Source organism: Pristiophorus japonicus, chromosome 11 (assembly GCF_044704955.1).
Source record: "Pristiophorus japonicus isolate sPriJap1 chromosome 11, sPriJap1.hap1, whole genome shotgun sequence".
NCBI lineage: Eukaryota > Metazoa > Chordata > Chondrichthyes > Pristiophoridae > Pristiophorus > Pristiophorus japonicus.
In genome coordinates, this window is record NC_091987.1 from 165,475,279 (window position 1) to 165,493,242 (window position 17,964).

At 51.2% G+C, this 17,964-nt stretch overlaps 1 protein-coding gene across 1 annotated transcript in view; it reads left to right on the plus strand.

Moving 5' to 3' along the window:
- Positions 1-17,964, plus strand: part of LOC139275637 (thrombospondin-3-like) — a 62,680-nt gene that overhangs the window by 26,147 nt on the left and 18,569 nt on the right. The window contains exons 4-5 of the mRNA XM_070892808.1: positions 9,440-9,589; positions 10,667-11,386. Of these exons, the coding sequence (XP_070748909.1) occupies positions 9,440-9,589; positions 10,667-11,386 (870 nt within the window). The remainder of the gene's footprint in view (positions 1-9,439; positions 9,590-10,666; positions 11,387-17,964) is intronic.

A 17,964-nucleotide genomic window follows, 5' to 3' on the forward strand; every position in this document is an offset into this window, starting at 1 on the left:
TTAGGCGGCTTGATCGGAGGCGTTTCTATCCTCCCGAATCAAGGTGTTTACAGCCCTGGTCTGTGCCTCCACCTGAGAGATAATCTCCTTTAAGTGAACTGTCATTGCCACCTCTTCGTGGAGCGCGGATCCCACTATGGTATTCTCGTCCCCCACGATTTTGCGCAGCTGATTCTTTAACCCATTTATCTGGAGGGCCAGCTGCATGTTATCCAAACTGTTTATGGCGGACGCCCCGATGTTAAACCCCGGGAAAATGTCTTTTAAGTGCCACGCCTCTGCCTGCCCAGTTCGGCCCTATCCCACTGTTTATACAAGTCTGTCACTCTCACTCCGGAAGTGGCCACAGTGATCTCCGGGCAGGAGATGGACACCTCTCCGTAGGAGAAGCCCTCGTAGTTGGAGTACTTGGTGGAGTTCGATCCCAACCACCCAGGCCATCTCCCCTCGTGGGAGGAGGTGACCCGGCCATCCGCTGCCGGAGTCCCTTCTCCTGTGGTCACTGTCGGCGCTCTGCCCCCGGAGCATCCGAAAACCAGGGAGTCCTCGGTGTCCACTCGGTGCTCGGTGCAGATCCTTAGTGATACCAGCATCACTAACGTCCAGCAGGGACGTGTTGACATCTGAAAGGCAAGAAGAACATGGCCTTGCCTTGAGAGACCTCTCCAGGCTCGGCCCGCGTAACATGTTCCAAACACAAAAATGCTGTACCCAACCGTCACTGCCTTACCAAAACACATATGCACACAACACAAAGTAACAAAACAGGAAGGCAAAATATATACACTGCCACCCGTCCCCGGGTGGCCAGGCTACATCCTGTCACTGTACAGGTGTCGTCGACCACTCGGCTGACCGTACCCTGCGGACCAGGATGCCCTCCGCTGAGGGCCTCGTATAGTCCCCCTTAATGAGTCTTGTGCTGCCCTCCAAGGCCCTCCCGAGCCCCGGATTATCGGTGGGAGACCCTTGCTGGTGCAACAGAGCACCCTCCCTGTTGTCTTTCGCCTTCTCAGTCTGGGGCGAGGAACTATGTAAACAGGGGATCACGGCGCCCTGGGCTGTGGCACTCTGTCACTCCTCCTTACTGTCGGTGCAGAGTTCCACGTTATGGGCTGCAATGCTATCTCCTCCATCTCTTGGGCTAGCCCCAGCTGATCCACCGTGGGAGGTTCAGCTTCCCCTTGAACCTTGCTAATGGTAGAGCCTTTCTCCCTACTTCTGTTAGTGGGCTGGGAACCTCTACCCAGTGGTGGGATAGCCTTACTGGAGCAGTGAACCATCCCCGGCTGTAGAGCTTCGGGGCCCGCTGCCTCCTCTGGAGCCTCCAAATCCACCGGGGCCTGTTCTTCCCCCAGTGCCTGATTCCCTTCCCTTGCTCGTCCCCTCTGTTTTTTACCTCTTTTGGGGTCAAACAGTTTATACTGATTAATGTGATACCACTTCACCCGGCGAGGCAATTGAACCGCATCGACCATAGGGCTAGCCTTGTCGACTATGCTGTATGGTCCCATATACAGTGGTTCAAATACCCGGACCCGGGCGAAGCTTCTCACCATCACCTGGTCGCCCACCTCCCAATCATGGTGACTGCGAGGTTCCAGCAGCAGCCGATTGGCACGGTGCTGTTTACCCATGTTGTTGGCCGCCTTCTGGTGAATCTGTTGAAGCTGTTCAAACAGATTCCTGACAAACCGGTCCTGGTTCACCTCTCGGAGCTGCCCTTCGGTGAGAACCGGCGCCAACACATGCACTGGGGTTCTCATGATCCGGCCCGTCATCAGCTCATGGGGTGAGTACCCTGTGCTCTTTGACTGACTGGCCCGGATTCCCATGAGGACCAACGGTAAGACCTCCACCCACTTGTTCGGTGAGTCTCCCGTCTCCTTGCGCAGCCTTTCCTTTAGGGTCCGGTTCAGGCGTTCTACGGGGCCTGAGGACTGAGGGTTGTAGGCGACATGTCATTTGGCTCTTATCCCCAGCATCTTTAGGGTGGCCTGCATCACCTGGCCGTTGAAGTGGCTTCCCCGGTCGGACTCCACGATTTAAGGTAGACCCCACCGAGAGAACACCTCCCTCACCAGGATTTTTGCAGTCCCCACCGCGGTAGCTGTTCGGTAAGGGAAGGCTTCCACCCACTTGGAAAACACATCCACCAGGACGAGGCAGTATTTATAACCTCCCTGGGCGGCTGGTAGGGGTCCGATGTAGTTGATCTGGATCGACTGCCATGGTCCCTCTACCCGCCTGACGTGTCCCATAGACACCTTCCTTTTCTGAGGGTCTGGGTTGTTTGCAGCGCAAACCAGACAGCCTGCACAGAAGTCGCGGACGTCTTCCTGGAGGCCTGGCCACCACCCTGCCTTTTCTACCCATTGCCAGGTAGATTCCGGCCCAGGGTGTCCCGCACCTGGACCCTCATGGGCCAGCTGAAGGAATTCTCTCCGGTGTTGTGGTGGCACGACCCATTTGTCCCCTTTAAACAACATGCCTTCCCACACAGCAATATCTGCAGCACTGTATGGGCCCTCCGCCTTTTCCCCCCTTTTGATAGCAGCCAAGGCAGCCTTCAGGACCGGATCCTGCATCTGGACTACTTTAAGGTCCGGGGCCGCAGCCGCCCCTACGCTCCCTTGTGTCCCTGGCTTGCTTCTTGCTACTGCTATCCTGCCTGCCTCGTATGGGTCCCATGGGCGACCTGTACGAGCACCTTCCCTTGCCAGCAGGTCTGCCTGCTGGTTACCTTCCCCCCGTGGCTTAGTTTTGGAGTGGGCCTTTACATTATGGATATATACATCCCCGGTTTCTCCCACTGCAGCCATGATCTTTTCTAGCAGGGGTTTGGTCACAAGGGGCTTCCCATCCGCAGAGGTGTACCACCAGCGTGACCAAATCGCCAGATACTCTGTACACGAATTGCAAGTGAACATGCTGTCCGAGCAAATCGTGTATGGGGTAGGGAATTACTCGGGGTGTGTGACCACATACATCACCACCGAGAGTTCCGCCTGCTGGGCGCTCAGGGTGCATGGGAGTTTAAGAGCCAAGGCAATCCCTGCCTTGGGATCCCAAACTCCGCATCCCGTGAGTGTTGTACCCGCGGACACTGAACTGGAGCCATCAACGTAGATCTCGCGGCCTGTGGGGTGTATCCCTGCCCGAAATCCAAAGTTGATGTCCCATAGCCCCTCCACAGAGCATCGATGCGGCTGCCCTGGATAGATTAAATTTGCTGCGAGCCTGGGCTTGCAGAGGCCCTTGACCTTTAAAGTCATTTGGGAGAGGAGGAGGGTCCAGTGAGTGATTCTAGCACTGCTCACTGTCCCGTCCTTAATCCTCCCGTCCAACAGCATCTGCGTCGGGGTATGATGGGTGAGGAGTGTAATGGGGGATATTCCGGTAAAGATCTGAGCTCTCTTTACTGCCCAGTGGGTGGCAAGCAAGTGCCTCTCACAATTGGAGTATCCCTTTTCGACCTCCGTGAGGACCCTGGAGGAGTACACCACTGGTCTCAGCTGACCGTTTCGCTCCTGGAGCAACACTGCACTTAAATGTCGCCACTGGCTGCCACCTCCAGGAAGAATTCCTCCCCCCCATCAATTGCCCCTAGGGCTGGTGCTACCTGCAGGTCTCTCTTAAGACGGACAAATGCTGCCTCACAGCCCTCGTCCCATTCCCACTCGAACCCCTTGTGTAGGAGTCTGAGCATAGAGGCGGCAGTGGCTGCATAGTCCTCGATGAAGTACCTACAGTAGCCAGTGATTCCCAGGAAAGACCTTACCCCCGACACATCCCTAGGGACAGGGAGTTCCTGCATTGCCTTTTTTTAGCCTCATCAATGGCCCTTTCTCCTGCCCTTATCGTCAGGCCCAGGAATTTTACCTCTCCTAGACCTATCTGGGCTTTCTTGGGGTTAACTTTAAAACCCCCTTCCTTCAGTAAGACCAGCAGTTCGGCCAGCAGTGGACCGTGTTCCTCACTGCTGTCTGTGAACAACAATAGGTCGTCCACATACTAGACCAGCTGGTGTGGTTGGCTGAAGCCTTTTAAGCAGTTCGCCATGCATTGGTGAAAGATGCTGGGACTATTATGAAAGCCCTGTGGGAGGCAGCTCCATGTATACTGCTGTTCCCGGAAGGTGAAGGCAAACTTGTACTGGTCTTCCCTCCGTACAGGGATAGACCAGAACCCGTTGGATATGTCCAACACTGTGAACGTGGTTGCGGATACAGGGATTTCCCCGATCAGATCCGCAACCGCCGCTACTGTGGAAGCACAAGCTGGGATGTTTTTATTGAGCACCCTATTATCCACCGTAGCCCTCCAAGAATTGTCCGGTTTCCTAACCGGCCAAAGCGGGGAGTTGACATGGGTGGCTATGGGTCTCAAAACACCCTGCTCGACAAGCGAGCTTAAAGCTGTCTCCAAGTCTGCTTCTGCCTCTCGGGGAAAGCCATACTGCTTTTGCGGGCGGGACATGGGATCCCCATCTATTCTAACCTCCACTCCTGTGACTCTCCCACAATCGTGTTTATGGGTGGCAAATGCTGCAAGATTAGCTTGCACATAGGCCCGGTACTCAGCCAGGGTGTTACCGACCAGAACCTCCAGGTCGTAACCCCCTTTTGGCTTCATTGTCCACAGAGTCCCTTTTCCCTGTTTCTTATCAATAACCATGACTTCTCCCTCTGCTCCCGTGCCCACTGTACCCCATAGACAGTGATTCCTCAAGTCTACTAGGATCTGGTGAGCGATGATGAAATCAGCTCTCAAGATCCCTTTTCCCACCTGCTCCCAGTTCATCAGGACGCACTTCCATTGTGTTTGGAGTGCTCCTAAACGAACTGTGAACGGGACTGAGAAAAACCCAGCTTTCTCATTTCCTGTGAATCCAACTAGTTGATACGGCACCCCGTTTGATAGAGGTGAGGTTGCGGGGTCCTCCGAATGGACTATCGTGCTGGAAGCACCAGTGTCCAAAAGGTAAGTACCCATTACACCCTCAACCTCCATCTTGACCCAGGGTCGTCCCCAGGGGTCGTAATTTCAATGTGGGCACAGGTATGCAGGCTGGGTCTGGGCTAGTCACGGCCTCTGTACTGGCAGGGTTGCTGGTGCTTCCCTGCCTGTTGCTGTGGCTACCTTCCCAGTCCCCTCCAGCGCTGTCCTCACTGCAGCTACTATCTGGTCAAGGGATGGTGAGGAGCTCGCTCCACTTCCCCCACTCTGGGCGGCTCTTGAAGGACTTCTCCCCCCATATCTCTTTACTGGGCTCCTGCAATCCCTTTTAAAATGACCAGCTTTCCCGCACCCGTAGCACACTCCCTCCTTATCAATCGAGCGGCCACCTACCTGGTGCCATTCCCTTTTAGGAATCGAGTTGGGTTTTACTTCATTTACCCGACCTTTGGAGGTTTTCTCCTCCTCCCCATCTCCATTCCGTTGGACCAGTGCCAGTTGCCTGACCACTGCTTCCTCAGTGAGGTTGGGGTCCCGGGAATTGAACGACAGTTCTGCCCTGGCCTTGAGCCGGGGCAAGCAGTTTGCCACCAGCATCCTCAGCCAGCAGCCAGTCTGTACCGCGGAAAGATTTGCCCGGTCGAGGAGCTCCCCACAGGCTGCGTGGTATACCACCCACAGCCTGTCCGCAAAGGCCTGCGGGGTTTCCCCTGTGAGCTGCCTTATCCTTTCGACCCGTTCGAAAGGACTGCCGTCATCGAAGCCCATAGCCTCAAAGACGACCCTCTGGACCTCAGTAAATGTACGCTGTCCCCTCCGGCATTCTGCCGGTAGGGCCTGGTACAATTTGCTGTCCAGAGAGAAGAGCAGCAGCTTGGCTGTCTCTTCCTCGTCGCACCCATTAATTTCCCCTGCCTGCATCACCTCCATGAAGTGGATAGACGGGTCCCCGCTGCGAGTGAGTTTGGCCAAATGGGCCACCATGGCCCTGAGTGATTGAACTCCATGGGGAATAATAAAGTCGCTCTCCAGCGCTCCCTGACCTTGGCCACCTCCCTATGGAGGACCGTACTTGCGCTGCCTGACCTGGCACATCCGCCCTGGTTCAGGATCTTTCTGCGCTGGTCCCTCTACCTCCGGCTGTCCCACCATACTCGGTGCAGCACACAGTGCCTGGTCGCTTGATCTAGCCCTTAACTGACCCTCGGCGGGAGCCTCACATCCCTGCTGCCGAGCGGGACACATTGGTCCTGCCCCCAGCCCTGGGTATGCTACTACCTGCGTGCCCCGCTCCTCCTGGTACCCCACCGGACAAACCACCGGTGCCTCAGGAGGTGGTCGGGCGTCTCTTGCCTTTGGATTCTCCTCTACCCCCCAATATTCTCCTTTGTCCCCTGTGGACCTTCCAAGTCCTATCGGGGCGACCATCCCCTTTGCCTGGGATAGAGCGTGGGTGAGAGTTTTAATCCGTTCCTGGCAGGGACCGTGATCTGCAAACTCACTGCTACTGGCCACTTTATAGGCTGCCTGTACGTCTTTTAATTTATTCTCTAGTTCCCAAATTTTCTGGGTGTACCGAGAGTTCTGTTCCCGGAGGGACCCCTCACTACCCTTGGCCTCAGTGACCTGACACTGAAGATAGTCCCGGCTATTTCGGAAGGTCTCCTCCAACTGCCTCTTCCCTTGCTGCTCCACAGCTAATTCGGCCAGCAGGTTGTCCTCAACCGCAGCCCGGATAGCAGAGAGCTCCTCTGACTTCTGAAGACTCTGTTCCATGTCCTTCACCCACTGGTCGAGCTTTCGGATTTGGTGGGTGAAGCAGATAAGCCAGATGGCCTTTTCCACCCTGCGGTTGTGGTCCTTCCCTGCTGTCCACTGGGTAGCAGCATCCACTGGGCGCTCTGCCCGTGTGAGGGCTTGCACCCAAGGTTTGGTGAGGTTCACCTTGCCAAAAATGTATGAGGAAATTCTCTCCTCCATTTTAGTTTCTTCTCTTATCACCTCATCTGTTATATTAACATATCCTGTTTGCTTATGTCCTGCCGCGGTCGCCATGTTCTGTAAGGGGTTCTCAGGGAGTGTTGTTGTGCCTTGGGTGTCTCTCTCTGGGCTTCTGCCCTCACAGCTTATGCCTGGCCTGTGAGGTACCCTGAGTGCTGCAAGAGCATCCCTGGAGAGACTGTGTCCACAGCTTATGAAGGGTGGTTTTGAGACTCATGCGTCCCCACAGCTTATGCCTAGCCTGTGAGGCACCTGTGAGTGTCAAACACTCCTAACCCCTTCTTCCCTAGCCTGTGACACACAGTTGAGTGTTTTCGAGGCGCTCCTAGCTTCCCTTACACTGTTCTGACATAAGACTCACGATCAGGAGATGTAATACAATAGAACTGAGACAAGGTGATTCCAAGAGGAACTTAGGCTTCCAATTTATTTGACAAGTTGTCTCTCAACAAACAGCAATACACCAACAATCCCCCTAAATCCCACTAAACGGACACAACGAAAATCTTTACACAAGTTTAGCAGTACAATGCCCAACCTCCCACCTTTCCTGGCCGAACTGAGTTGGGAGTTCCGGGGACCAGAGATTATACTCACTACTGCGCCTTCTGCAGTCTGGTGGTTTGTTTCTTCTATCTTCGGTGTCTTCGGACACTGGTTTTCCTTCAGTGTCAAGAGGCTTGCTGGTTGTTGGATGACGAGGGCAGAGAACCACCCACACTACATCAGAAACCCCTTTTTATTGCCAGATTATCCAGTCCGCCTCTTCTGCTGAAATCGATTCTACCCATTGGTGGGCTTTGTGATTTTGAAAAATGCAGCAGTTTTAGATTATTGTAGGTTTTTTCCCCTGATGTTAACCTACTCAAGGTTTGAGTGGATGTTGATTGTGTTGGCCTCCTGTAGCCATTGTGTAGGCCCTTGGGTTGTTTTGGGTTCCCTGGTTTCTGAAGGTCTGCATAATTTTCCTCCAATGCAGTTTTTCTAACCTACTCAAGGTTTGAGTAGGTGTTAATTGGGTTGGCCTCCTGTCGCCATTGTGTAGGCCCTTGGTTTGTTTTGGGTTCCCTAGTTTTCTGAAGGTCTGCATAATTTCCTTACATAGTGTAAACATGGGGAAGACAATAGCCCGATAATGGCTATGAGTCAGTCCCATAGTTTTCGAGCAAGTGCTCTCCCATTGGCTTGAAAGCCCCATGCTTCGGGCTGACTCTGTCCCACCATTGGCCCTCCGGTGTCCTCCCCCGTCCAATCAGTGCTCTGCCAAGGTCAAACCGTCTTGGTTTCAATTCACAGCACAGACCGATCCCACAGCCCTTTTCCTTCTGGGTAAAATGAGGGGGTTTTCGCCCTCCCCTACACACTCTAGAAGACTTGAGCACAGAATGTCGACTGACACTGCAGGGCAGTAGGGCAGTGTGGACTGACACTGCAGGGCAGTAGGGCATTGTTGGACGGACACTCCAGGGCAGTAGGGCAGTGTGGATTGACACTGCAGGGCAGTAGGGCAGTGTTGGACGGACACTCCAGGGCAGTAGGGCAGTGTGGACTGACACTGCAGGGCAGTAGGGCAGTGTTGGACGGACACTCCAGGGCAGTAGGGCAGTGTGGATTGACACTGCAGGGCAGTAGGGCAGTGTTGGACGGACACTCCAGGGCAGTAGGGCAGTGTGGACTGACACTCCAGGGCAGTACTGTGACAGTGTGGACTGACACTCCAGGGCAGTACTGTGACAGTGTGGACTGACAGTCCAGGGCAGTAGGGCAGTGTTGGACTGACACTGCAGGGCAGTAGGGCAGTGTGGACTGACACTGCAGGGCAATAGGGCAGTGTGGACTGACACTCCAGGGCAGTAGGGCAGTGTTGGACTGACACTCCAGGGCAGTAGGGCAGTGTGGACTGACACTCCAGGGCAGTACTGTGGCAGCGTTGGACTGATGGAGGTGCTGTTTTTCGGATGAGATGTTAAACCAAGGCCCCTTTCAGGTGGTAAGAAAAGATCCTGTTGCATTATTTGGAAGGTTAACAGGAAAGTTATCCCTAGTGTCCTGGCCAATATTTATCCCTCAACCTACATCACTAAAAAATAGATTATTTGGTTATTATCACATTGCTGTTCATAGGACCGTGCTGGGTGCACAAATTGGCTGCCGTGTTTCCCACATTACAACAGTGCTTCACTGGCTGTAAAGTGCTTTACGACAGCCCAAGGTTGTGAATCGTGCTATGTAAATGCAAGGCTTGCTTTTTTAAATGAAAAGTCACCAAATAGATTGATTTTCCCATTCAACTAATTTGTTTCTAGCCACAGATTATTTCACCACACAGTCTGTGGTTTAACTAGGGACGGGCAATAAATGCCGGCCTTGCCAGCGAACCCCACATCCTGAGAATTATATATTTTTAAAATGATATATGTTATACTTCAATAGTAACTTTCAGCAGTAAATTTCCATTTTAGTTTCCCATGTATTTCAGATATTAATGAGTGTGCTGATGGTGACGAATTATGTGGGCCAAACGAAAGCTGCCACAATACAGAAGGAACTTACATCTGCTCCTGCAAGCAAGGATTTGAGTCTTCGGGAGAGATGCATTCCTCTGATCTAACTCAGACTCGGTGTTTAGGTAAGGACAGTAGACCTCCTCCCCACATCCCGTTGGGCTTATACTTTAACTCATTGTTTTCCCAGGACCTCCCAACTTTGGAACCCCTCACCTCCCACGGCTTCCAGGGATGAGGGATTTCAGTGATGTGGAGAGACTGGAGAACCTGGGGTTGTTCCTTGGAGCATAGAAGATTAAGAGGAGATTTAACAGAGGTGCTTAAAATAATGAGGGGTTTAGATAGAGTAGTTGGGGAGAAGCTGTCCCTGCTGGCAGGGGAAACAATAATCAAAGGCCACAGATTGAAGATAATTGGTAAAAGAATTAGAGGGGGCATCCTGCCCGACAGGCAGTGGGAGCAGACTAAATACTAACTTTCAAAAGAGAATTGGATAAATACTTGTCAAGGAAAAAAGTAGCAGGGCTTTGGGGAAAGAGCGGAGGGGTGATACTAATTGGATCACTCTTTCACAGGGCCGGCTCAGGCACGATGGGCCCAATGGCCTCCTCCTGCACTGTCTGATTTTACGATTCCCGACCTCCTAAAATCATCATCATAGGCAGTTCCTCGAAACGAGGATGACTTGCTTCCACGCCAAAAAAGGATGAGTTCACAGGTGTTTCAATGATGGACCCAATATTCCAGGTCTCAAACTGCATCCTGAAGGGTGGAAGATTCCTGTGCGTGGATTTGTTTAACGTGGGGTGGCCATTGCACACCAGCCACCACCAAAAATGAACAGGAATTCTAAAACCCAAACTTGACATCAGCTAATTAATATTTCTTTATTGCTCCTACGCTTTGTAGTTCTTCACCTAGATTTCATAATACTTCAAAAAAATTTCATTAAAATGGGTCAGCAGATCGTTCTTTAAATATTTAGAGATTGGGTCAGTTTCTCTTTGTTCTTTCTATAAATATCAGTTGGATGCTTCTCGTGTTCCAGCTCGGTGTCCTGACTCGCTGACCCATTGATCCGACAAGCCGATGCTATTTAAAGCTTGGTGTGTCCCAATATGGTTGAGTTGACTATGTTCATAAAATGGGTTGTGTGATTCCTGAACTTGGCTGTAGCTTCTCATTTTCAAATTCCACAGAAATCCCATCTGCTGTTCATCCAAGACTGAGAGAGCGGGAGGCACCTGATAATGGGAACACGTCAGAGCCTGATAATGGGAACACGTCAGTGCCTGATAATGGGAACACGTCAGTGCCTGATAATGGGAACATGTCAGTGCCTGATAATGGGACCACGACTGAGCCTGATAATGCGACCACGTCGATGCCTGATAATGGGAACACGACTGAGCCTGATAATGGGAACACAACTGAGCCTGATAATGGCACCACATCAGTGCCTGATAATGGGAACACGACTGAGCCTGATAATGGGAACATGTCGATGCCTGATAATGCGACCATGTCGATGCCTGATAATGCGGCCACGTCGATGCCTGATAATGGGACCACGTCTATGCCTAATAATGGGAACACAATGGAGCCTGATAATGTGACCACGTCGATGCCTGATAATGGGACCACGTCTATGCCTGATAATAGGAACACGACTGAGCCTGATAATGGGACCATGTCAGTGCCTGATAACGGGGACACGTCGGTGCCTGATAATGGAGACACGACTGAGCCTGATAATGGGACCATGTCGATGCCTGGTAATAGGGACACGTTGGTGCCTGATAATGGGGACACGACTGAGCCTGATAATGGGACCACATCAATGCCTGGTAATAGAGACACGTCGGTGCCTGATAATGGGGACACGACTGAGCTTGATGATGGGACCACATCGATGCCTGGTAATAGGGACACGTCGGTGCCTGATAATGGGGACACATCTGGCAGATCCCACTTTCCCACTTTCATACATCGATCGCACAATCAATCAGCCCCGTTTAATCAGGGTTTAATTATATTGCACAGAAAGGAAGGATGGGAGACTTTTATTTATGTGGCACCTTATCAAGCCTGCAGATTCCTGATCTTTTGTTACTGATCAGCCACGATCCTATTGAATGGCGGAGCAGGCTCGAGGGGCCAAATGGCCGACTCCTGCTCCTACTTCTTATGTTCTTATGATCTAAAGGACTATTTTTGCACAATGTTAATCTGCTTTTGAATCTGAATTAAATGAACTGAGCACCAATCAGTCAGTTCTCCCCATATCTGGTTCTTTAATACAAAAGCCAGCGAGCATTTGTCACCTGGGTGAATGCTGCCAATAAATAGTCGCTGACTAGTTCAAAATTCAAAATGATGAATTAAATCCAAAATCTCTCTGCCATTGCATAGAGCCACTGCAAATGAGGCTGTCAGTGGCCGATGAAACCTCCCATAGCTTCCAGAATTGAAGCGTGATTGGAATGGATGTATGATGTGGGTACAGTGGGGCCGACTGGTTATCTTATTGCAATAGTAATCCACAGAATGTGAGTTCAAATTCCACCAGGGCGTGGAAAATTAGAATTGTTTAAAAAAAAAGTGAAAATGACAGGCTGGTCTCAGTAAACGTGGCCATGAAGCTGTCAGATTGTCGCTCGAACCCAACTGGTTCACCAGTGTCCTTTCGGGAATGAAAGCTGCTGTCCTTGCCTGGTCTCTGGGCCTGTACATGACTCCAGTCCCCACACCGACCAGGTGCTTGACCCTAAAGTGCCCTGTGATGTGGCAGCTGAGGTGTGTGAGCAGCATGTGGAGAGCTCAGCACCAACGTTCCCTCCCTATCGGTCTCGCACAGCCTGCCACCGGCCTCCTCAGTGTAAGGCGCGGCAAGGTGTGACTGGGCCGCACCCCCATCATATAACAGGAACAATGCTCCTAACCCTAACCTCGCGAGGAAACCAGGGCTGAGCAATTACTGACGGCCTTGCCACAACACCCGTATTCCAAGACTGAATTAGAAAACAAAGCTGACCCCAGCTCCATTTTAGAAAACAATTCAGTTTAAGCGTGTAGTCAAGAGGGAGCTGGATAAACATATGATAGAGGAAGGAATAGGAGGCTGATAGGATGAGATAGGAGGAGGCCCACGGCGAGCATAAACACCAGCATAAACCTGCTGGGCCGAATGGCCTGTTCCTGTGTTGTGACCCAGGGACAGTCCCCAAGCAATCACCAGCCCCAGAGAATCCCCGGTTCACAAAATGCATCCCCGAATACCCTAACTTTTAATTTCTCGGTTTGGGAGTTACACACAAGTTTTCTGGGTATGCTTATCTAAATTCCCATTCGGTATTGGTGTAAAACTGGTGCAATGGCTGAACTTGCTGGAACCATTGCTGCAGTGGGGGATTGGGAGAGGCGGGGGTGGGGTGGGTGGGAGATCGGGGGATCAGGGGATTGGGGGATCAGGAGATCGGAAGTGGTGGGTGGGTGGGAGATCGGGGGATCAGGAGATCGGGAGATCAGGGGACCGGAAGTGGTGGGTGGGTGGGAGATCGGGGGATTGGGAGATCAGGGGATCGGGAGATCAGGAATTGGGCATCTCTGGGCATTGCCTGAATGTGCTTCAATATTGTGACGTCACATCCGTGGTAATTATGTGCATGTTTGTGTTGCATTTTGTCGTGTTATGTGTGCAACTGTTAAAACACAGGCTGCTGAACAACTTTGCCTCTCTGCGCTACGCAGTCGAACATTCTCCATCCTGCTACTGTGCTCCTGCCCTGTCTGTCCCTGCATTCGGTTTAGAAAATATTAACTGTAAAATCTATGTTAAGAAAAATCCAAACTTCAGCCAAGAGCATGAGCTGGTGTCCAGTTGGAAAGGTTTAAGGTTCCCAGTGAGTGAGGGCTGCTACCTGACCTGTGTACTTCCAGCAGTTTGTGTCTGGTGCTGCAGTTTAGCAGCAGGCTGAGTTTAATTTCCCATCTCGCTGATTCAGGCACGCAGCTCAGTGTCACCCCCTTATGGCCCACTGTTAGACTGCCCGTGTGCCCCGTGTTTAGTTCGAACGCTTGGGCACAGCATCCTCACTGCTTATCTATTCCATATTTTCACGCAGCTAGTGACAGGACTTTTGAAGTTGGATTTATTTGGAAGCGGATGTGCGATGTTACTTAGCTATTGAGTTAAATTCTACCTGGTAAAAATTATTGTTTTGAATTTAAGGTTGAAGGAGTATCATGTGACCTACGATGCAATGTAAAACCATGTCTGTAATCTGTTCCAATTGCCTTAATGTGGGGGACCTGTGATGCAGTGGTTTCTGGGATTGAAGGTCTCTGCTGTTGCCTTTAAGAGTCAAAGTTGAGATAAGTTTGAGCAATGAGCGGAGGGTGGGTGGGGGGAGCCTACAGCATGGCGGGGGGGGGGGGCAGGCAAGAGAGAGGCTGGGGGGGGAGAGAGAGAGAGAGAGGCTGGGGGGAGAGAGAGAGGGAGGCTAGGGGGAGAGAGAGAGAGAGGCTGGGGGGAGAGAGAGAGAGAGAGAGGCTGGGGGGAGAGAGAAAGGCGGGGGGGTGGTGGTGAGAGAGACTGGGGGAGAGAGAGAGAGAGGCTGGGGGGAGAGAGAAAGGCGAGAGGGGTGAGAGAGACTGGGAGAGAGAGAGAGAGAGACTGGGGGAGAGAGAGAGGCTGGGGGGAGAGAGAGAGAGAGGCTGGGGGGAGAGAGAGAGAGAGACTGGGGGGAGAGAGAAAGGCGGGGGGGCGGTGAGAGAGACTGGGGGGGAGAGAGAGAGGCTGGGGGGGAGAGAGAAAGGTGGGGGGGGGCGGTGAGAGAGACTGGGGGAGAGAAAGAGAGAGGCTGGGGGGAGAGAGGGAAAGAGAGGCTGGGGGGGAGAGAGAAAGGCGGGGGGGCGGTGGTGAGAGAGACTGGGGGAGAGAAAGAGAGGCTGGGGGGAGAGAGAGAGAGAGGCTGGGGGGGGAGAGAAAGGCGAGGGGGGTGAGAGAGGCTGGGGGAGAGAGAGAGAGAGAGAGGCTGGGGGGTGAGAGAGACTGGGGGAGAGAGAGAGAGGCTGGGGGAGAGAGACACGGGTGGGGGGATCGGAGGGGAGAGAAGGAACTCAAGAAAGACGGATCATGTTCTTCCAACCCCCTACAAGGGACATCATTGGAGTGGATGATATCCAGAAGTCACGACACTGACACTATTCACTTCATACCCAATAAACCTGTTAACAATCTGTACAAAATGCCCCATCTATGGCCTTTGCTGTCTTCTGGGGAGCTCTGTCCTCTGTCGCTTCAGGAAGTCAAAGTGGATCGAGTTACAATTTGCAAAGTCAGTCAGACATTCGGATGGGCGGTTCCAGTTACACGTTCCTGTGAAACCTCAGGGAGTGGCTTACTGTGTTAAGGAAATTGATGGGATTGAAGGCTGATAAATCCCCAGGGCCTGATAGTCTGCATCCCAGAGTACTTAAGGAAGTGGCCCTAGAAATAGTGGATGCATTGGTGATCATTTTCCAACAGTCTATTGACTCTGGATCAGTTCCTATGGACTGGAGGGTAGCTAATATAACAGCACTTTTTCAAAAGGGAGGGAGAGAGAAAGCGGGTAATTATAGACCAGTTAGCCTGACATCAGTAGTGGGGAAAATGTTGGAATCAATTATTAAGAATGAAATAGCAGCGCATTTGGAAAGCAGTGACAGGATTGGTCCAAGTCAGCATGGATTTATGAAGGGAAAATCATGCTTGACAAATCTTCTAACATTTTTTGAGGATGTAACGAGTAGAGTGAACAAGGGAGAACTAGTGGATGTGGTGTATTTGGACTTTCAAAAGGCTTTTGACAAGGTCCCACACAAGAGATTGGTGTGCAAAATTAAAGCACATGGTATTGGGGGTAATGTACTGACGTGGATAGAGAACTGGTTGGCAGACAGGAAGCAGAGAGTCGGGATAAACAAATCCTTTTCAGAATGGCAGGCAGTGACTAGTGGAGTGCCACAGGGCTCAGTGCTGGGACCTCAGCTCTTCACAATATACATTAATGATTTAGATGAAGGAATTGAGAGTAATATCTCCAAGTTTGCAGATGACACTAAGCTGGGTGGTGGTGTGAGCTGTGAGGAGGAAGCTAAGAGGCTGCAGGGTGACTTGGACAAGTTAGGTGAGTGGGCAAATGCTTGGCAGATGCAGTATAATGTGGATAAATGTGAGGTTATCCACTTTGGTGCCAAAAACACGAAGGCAGAATATTATCTGAATGGTGGCAGATTAGGAAAAGGGGAGGTGGAATGAGAACTGGGTGTCATGGTACATCAGTCATTGAAAGTTGGCATGCAGGTACAGCAGGTGATGAAGAAGGCAAATGGTATGTTGGCCTTTATAGCTAGGGGATTTGAGTATGGAGCAGGGAGATCTCACTGCAGTTGTACAGGGCCTTGGTGAGGCCTCATCTGGAATATTGTGTTCAGTTTTGGTCTCCTAATCTGAGGAAGGACGTTCTTGCTATTGAGGGAGTGCAGCAAAGGTTCATCAGACTAATTCCCGGGATGGCAGGACTGACATATGAGGAGAGACTGGATCAACTGGGCCTTTATTCACTGGAGTTTAAAAGGATGAGAGGGAATCGCATAGAAACATATAAGATTCTGACGGGACTGGACGGTTAGATGCAGGAAGAATGTTCCCGATGCTGGGGAAGTCCAGAACCAGGGGATAAGGGGTAGGCCATTTTGGACTGAGATGAGGAGAAACTTCTACACTCAAAGAGTTGTTAACCTGTGGAATTCCCTGTCGCAGAGAGTTGTTGATGCCAGCTCATTGGATATATTCAAGAGGGAGTTAGATATGGCCCTTACGGCTAAAGGGATCAAGGGGTATGGAGAGAACGCAGGAAAAGGGTACTGGGGTGAATGATTAGCCATGATCTTATTGAATGATGGTGCAGACTCGAAGGGCCGAATGGCCAACTCCTGCACCTATTTTCTATGTTTCTATGTTTATCCTCCAAGGAGACCAATCATAGGCAAAGGGTAGATAATGGTGGCCATTTTTGCAGTATAAATAAGCATGTCCATTTTGCTGAGCTGAGATAGGATTTGGTCAAAGTGGACTGGAAACGGCTACTGAGAATCATAGAACAGAATCATAGAAATTTATAGCACGGAAGGAAGCCATTTCAGCCCATCGTGTCCGCGCCGGCTGACCAAGAGTTATCCAGCCTAATCCCACTTTCCAGCTCTAGGCCCATAGCCCTGTAGGTTATGGCACTTCAGGTGCACATCCAAGTATCTTTTAAATGTGGTGAGGGTTTCTGCCTCTACCACCCTTTCAGGCAGTGAGTTCCAGACCCCCACCACCCTCTGGGTGAAGAAATTTCCCCTCAAATCCCCTCTAAACCTCCCCCCAATTACTTTAAATCTATGCCCCCTGCTTGTTGACCCCTCTGCCAAGGGAAACAGGTCCTTCCTATCCACTCTATCCAGGCCCCTCATAATTTTATACACCTCAATCAGGTCTCCCTTTAGCCTCAAAGATTAGTGGGAAAGCGGGTTGTGTAGAGGACACAGAGAGGCTGCAAAGGGATTTAGATAGGTTAAGCAAATGGTCTAAGTTTGGCAGATGGAATACAATGTCGGAAAATGTGAAGTCATCCACTTTGGAAAAAAAAACAGTAAAAGGGAATATTATTTGAATGGGGAGAAATTACAACATGCTGTGGTGCAGAGGGACCTGGGGGTCCTTGTGCATGAATCCCAAAAAGTTAGTTTGCAGGTGCAGCAGGTAATCAGGAAGGCGAATGGAATGTTGGCCTTCATTGCGAGAGGGATGGAGTACAAAAGCAGGGAGGTCCTGCTGCAACTGTACAGGGTATTGGTGAGGCCTCAGCTGGAGTACTGCGTGCAGTTTTGGTCACCTTACTTAAGGAAGGATATACTTGCCTTGGAGGGGGTACAGAGACGATTCACTAGGCTGATTCTGGAGATGAGGGGTTACCTTATGATGATAGATTGAGTAGACTGGATCTTTACTCGTTGGAGTTCAGAAGGATGAGGGGTAATCTTATAGAAACATTCAAAATAATGAAAGGAATAGACAAGATAGAGGCAGAGAGCTTGTTTCCACTGGTCGGGGAGACTAGAACTAGGGGGCACAGCCTCAAAATACGGGGGAGCCAATTTAAAACCGAGCTGAGAAGGAATTTCTTCTCCCAGAGGGTTGTGAATCGATGGAATTCTCTGCCCAAGGAAGCAGTTGAGGCTAGCTCATTGAATGTATTCAAATCACAGATAGATAGATTTTTAACCAATAAGGGAATTAAGGGTTATGGGGAGCGGGCGGGTAAGTGGAGCTGAGTACACTGCCAGATCAGCCATGATCTTTTTGAATGGCGGAGCAGGCTCGAGGGGCGAGATGGCCTACTCCTGTTCCTAATTCTTATGTTCTTATATTATGTTCTCTCTGTTCCAAAGAAAACAGACTCAGCAT